Source organism: Lactuca virosa, chromosome 1 (assembly GCF_052849685.1).
Source record: "Lactuca virosa cultivar CGN04683 chromosome 1, Lactuca_virosa_CGN04683_v6, whole genome shotgun sequence".
Lineage (NCBI taxonomy): Eukaryota > Viridiplantae > Streptophyta > Magnoliopsida > Asterales > Asteraceae > Lactuca > Lactuca virosa.
The window spans coordinates 285,193,690-285,196,881 of record NC_136426.1 but is presented as its reverse complement, the minus strand read 5'-3'; the positions used below and the strand labels follow the sequence as shown (position 1 = coordinate 285,196,881).

Sequence of the window (3,192 nt, the reverse complement as noted above, 5' to 3'; positions counted from 1 at the left end):
TCTTGAAGCCTTTCAATTATTAAAAGAAAAGTTAACAAATACCCCGATCATGATCGCCCCGAATTGGAACCTCCCATTTGAGCTCATGTGCGATGCTAGTGATTTTGCAGTAGGAGCGGTTCTTGGAAAAAGGGTTGATAAGAATTTTCAACCTATATATTATTCAAGCAAAACACTAAACCCGACCCAAGAAAATTATACTACCACTGAAAAAGAACTTCTGGCCGTTGTTTATGCTTTTGACAAATTCCGCCCTTATTTAGTATTGTCCAAAACTATAGTCTTTACTGACCATTCTACTCTTCAGTATCTATTTGCTAAGCAGGATGCTAAGCCAAGATTGATCCGATGGGTACTACTCTTACAAGAATTTAACATCTAGATTAGGGACAAAAAGGGTATGGAGAATGTGCCGATCACCTCTCGAGACTGGAAAATCCGGAAATGAAAAACTGGAAGAACACACAATTGGAGACAATTTTCCCAAAGAATATCTAATGGTGATTGCAGGAGAGGAGCCATGGTATGCTGATATAGCCAACTACTTGGCTGGTGACTATCTTCCAAAAGGATTGACTCATGAACAAAAGAAGAAATTATTTTAAGAAGTCAAATACTACTTTTGGGATGAACCATATCTCTTTAGAAGCTGCGCGGATGGTATAATAAGAAGATGCATATCCGGGTAACAAAGTTTGGAAAATTTGAAGCATTGTCATAACGGATCCACCGGAGGACATCACGAAGCACATTACACGACAAAGAAAGTATTTGATTTGGGATTCTATTGGCCTACAATTTTCAAGGATGCCACCAAATTTGTTAAAGAATGCGACTCATGCCAACGATCGGACAACATTTCTTCCCGAAGAGAGATGCCCCAAAATAGCATCCATGTTTGTGAAGTATTTGATATTTGGGGTATCGATTTTATGGGACTATTTATGGATTCTCAAGGGAATAAATACATACTAGTGGCAGTTGACCATGTCTCAAAATGGGCGGAAGCTCAAGCCTTACTAACAAGCGATGCTTGTGTGGTAGTAAAATTCTTAAAAAGATTGTTTTCTCGTTTCGGTGTACCAAAGGCAGTAATAAGTGATCGGGGAACTCACTTTGAAAATGAACAACTAGCCAAAGTGTTGCAAAAATATGGTGTACACCATAGATTTGCAACACCCTACCATCCGCAAACAAGTGGGCAAACCGAAGTCACAAATCGGGCATTAAAATGGATTCTTGAACGATCCGTCGGTAACAACAAGAAAGAGTGGTCGGAAAAACTAGATGATGCGTTGTGGGAATTTTGAACCGCCTTTAAAACACGTATTGGTACTACACCTTACAGGTTAGTCTTTGGAAAGAATTGTCATTTGCTGGTTGAAATTGAACACAAGGCATATTGGTATTTGAAGACTTGCAATTTTGAATTGGCCGAATTACGAACCAATCGTCTAATGCAAATTAAAGCCCTAGAGGAATTAAGAAATGAAGTTTACACAAGCTCTTTGATCTACAAGGACAAAACAAAGAAATGGAATGATGCTAGGTTGAGAGGACGTAAGGACTTCCAAGAAGAGCAAAAGGTTCTCCTTTTCAAGTCAAGAATGAAGCTTTTTCCCAGGAAATTACATACACGATGGAACAGTCCGTTTATTGTGAAGCATGTATTTCCACACAGAGCTATAAAGTTAATCAAAAAAGATGGCGCTACTTTGAAAGTTGATGGACATCGGGTGAAACATTATGAAGAGGGGATGCTAAATGAGGAAAAAGAAGGAGAAATCGTGAAATTGGTGGTAGCTGCCAGAACGTAGAGTGGGAAGGAGTTCGACTCACAACTTCCCAAAAAGAACTGCTTACAGGAGGCAACCTGTCACACCCCCAAACCGGAACGGCGGAATCGTTCGGGGGCAGAGGACATCATGTTTAGTATCACAAAAGATGCATCATAGTAATCAAAGTAACAAACAACCATTGTATTTACATTAAAGTTTTTACAAAGTATGTGATTCACAAAAGATTGATTTCAAAAGTAAATAACAAAGCAAGACATGAAGCTACTATGCTCCATCTTCTGATTCCCAGCGCGTGTACCTGTCTACTAGTTTCCTGAGAATATAAGTTATTTTGAAAGAGTAGATCAACATTTAAGCTGGTGAGTTCATAAGTATTTTAGTGATGTAAAGTAAGTTGAAAGTTCTTTTAGAAAAGTTCGCCTGTTCCTCCAGAAAATCCTATATCTGCTGATATGATGACTGAAAGTAAAAATGTGACAACCCGAAATTTCTATTATGTATAACCATTTGATTCAATAGAAGTCAGAACAGTTTCTACTAACTTTCAAGCTTTTTGGAAAAAAGTTTGACTGTTTTAAAGTTAGTACTCCAGGAGATAACAGGAGAGAGGATGCCCTAGGGTTTATTGTGCAACAATAATATTCCAAAACTCCAAGAGTTTGGAGTTTATAGCCTAAACAAAGGTGTTTACGGCCGTAAACCCTAAAGGGGGTATAAATATGACACTTAGTCATTATTTACCACTTTTCACATTTTCAAGATCCAAAACCCATTTCTCTCTCAAGTAGCATCCGAATTTTCCTTCTTGATCTTCAACTTGTAAGTGTTTCTTACCCTAATAAGTTGATATCTACCTTAATCTAGTGATCTTACATGATTCCATCCTTGAAATCATTCCAAATGTGTAGATCTTCAAGTTTCACCAAGAACAGCAAGAACACACACTAGTGTTCTTGGACTTTTAGCACCTTTTCGAGCTTCTACCTAGTAAGTACTCTTACCCTAGTGTGTTATAAGGCTTGTTACACTACTAATCATCAAGAAAACACCCAAGAAAAAAGATCAAAGGTGTTTACGGTCCAAGGTGTTCTTGGACCGTAAACCCTAACAAAGGGGCCAAAGTGACCCAAGTCCTTTACCAAGCCTTGGAAACTAGCCTAGACCCCTTCTTTGATGTGCTTAGTACTTGAAAACATCAAAAGACCATAAACCATTTGGGTTTACGGCCGTAAACCCAAGGAGAAGTGGTCCAAGGACCGTAAACTCCCTAAAAGAGTGAAATGGTGCCCTAATCTCTTCCTAAGGCTTAAACATGAAGTAGGAATGCTTCTTACGATCTTTATGGCTTCAAAACACAAAATGGTCGAGTACCATGAGTTTACGGCCGTAAACT

General features: G+C 38.6%; 1 protein-coding gene across 1 annotated transcript; it reads left to right on the top strand.

Moving 5' to 3' along the window:
• Positions 1 to 407: 407 nt before the first annotated feature.
• On the top strand, positions 408 to 1,817 carry LOC145130206 (uncharacterized). Its single transcript, XM_079065045.1, has 2 exons — positions 408 to 523; positions 1,349 to 1,817. Exons 1-2 carry the CDS (start codon positions 408 to 410, stop codon positions 1,815 to 1,817), a joined length of 585 nt encoding a protein of 194 aa, XP_078921171.1.
• Positions 1,818 to 3,192: the final 1,375 nt, after the last annotated feature.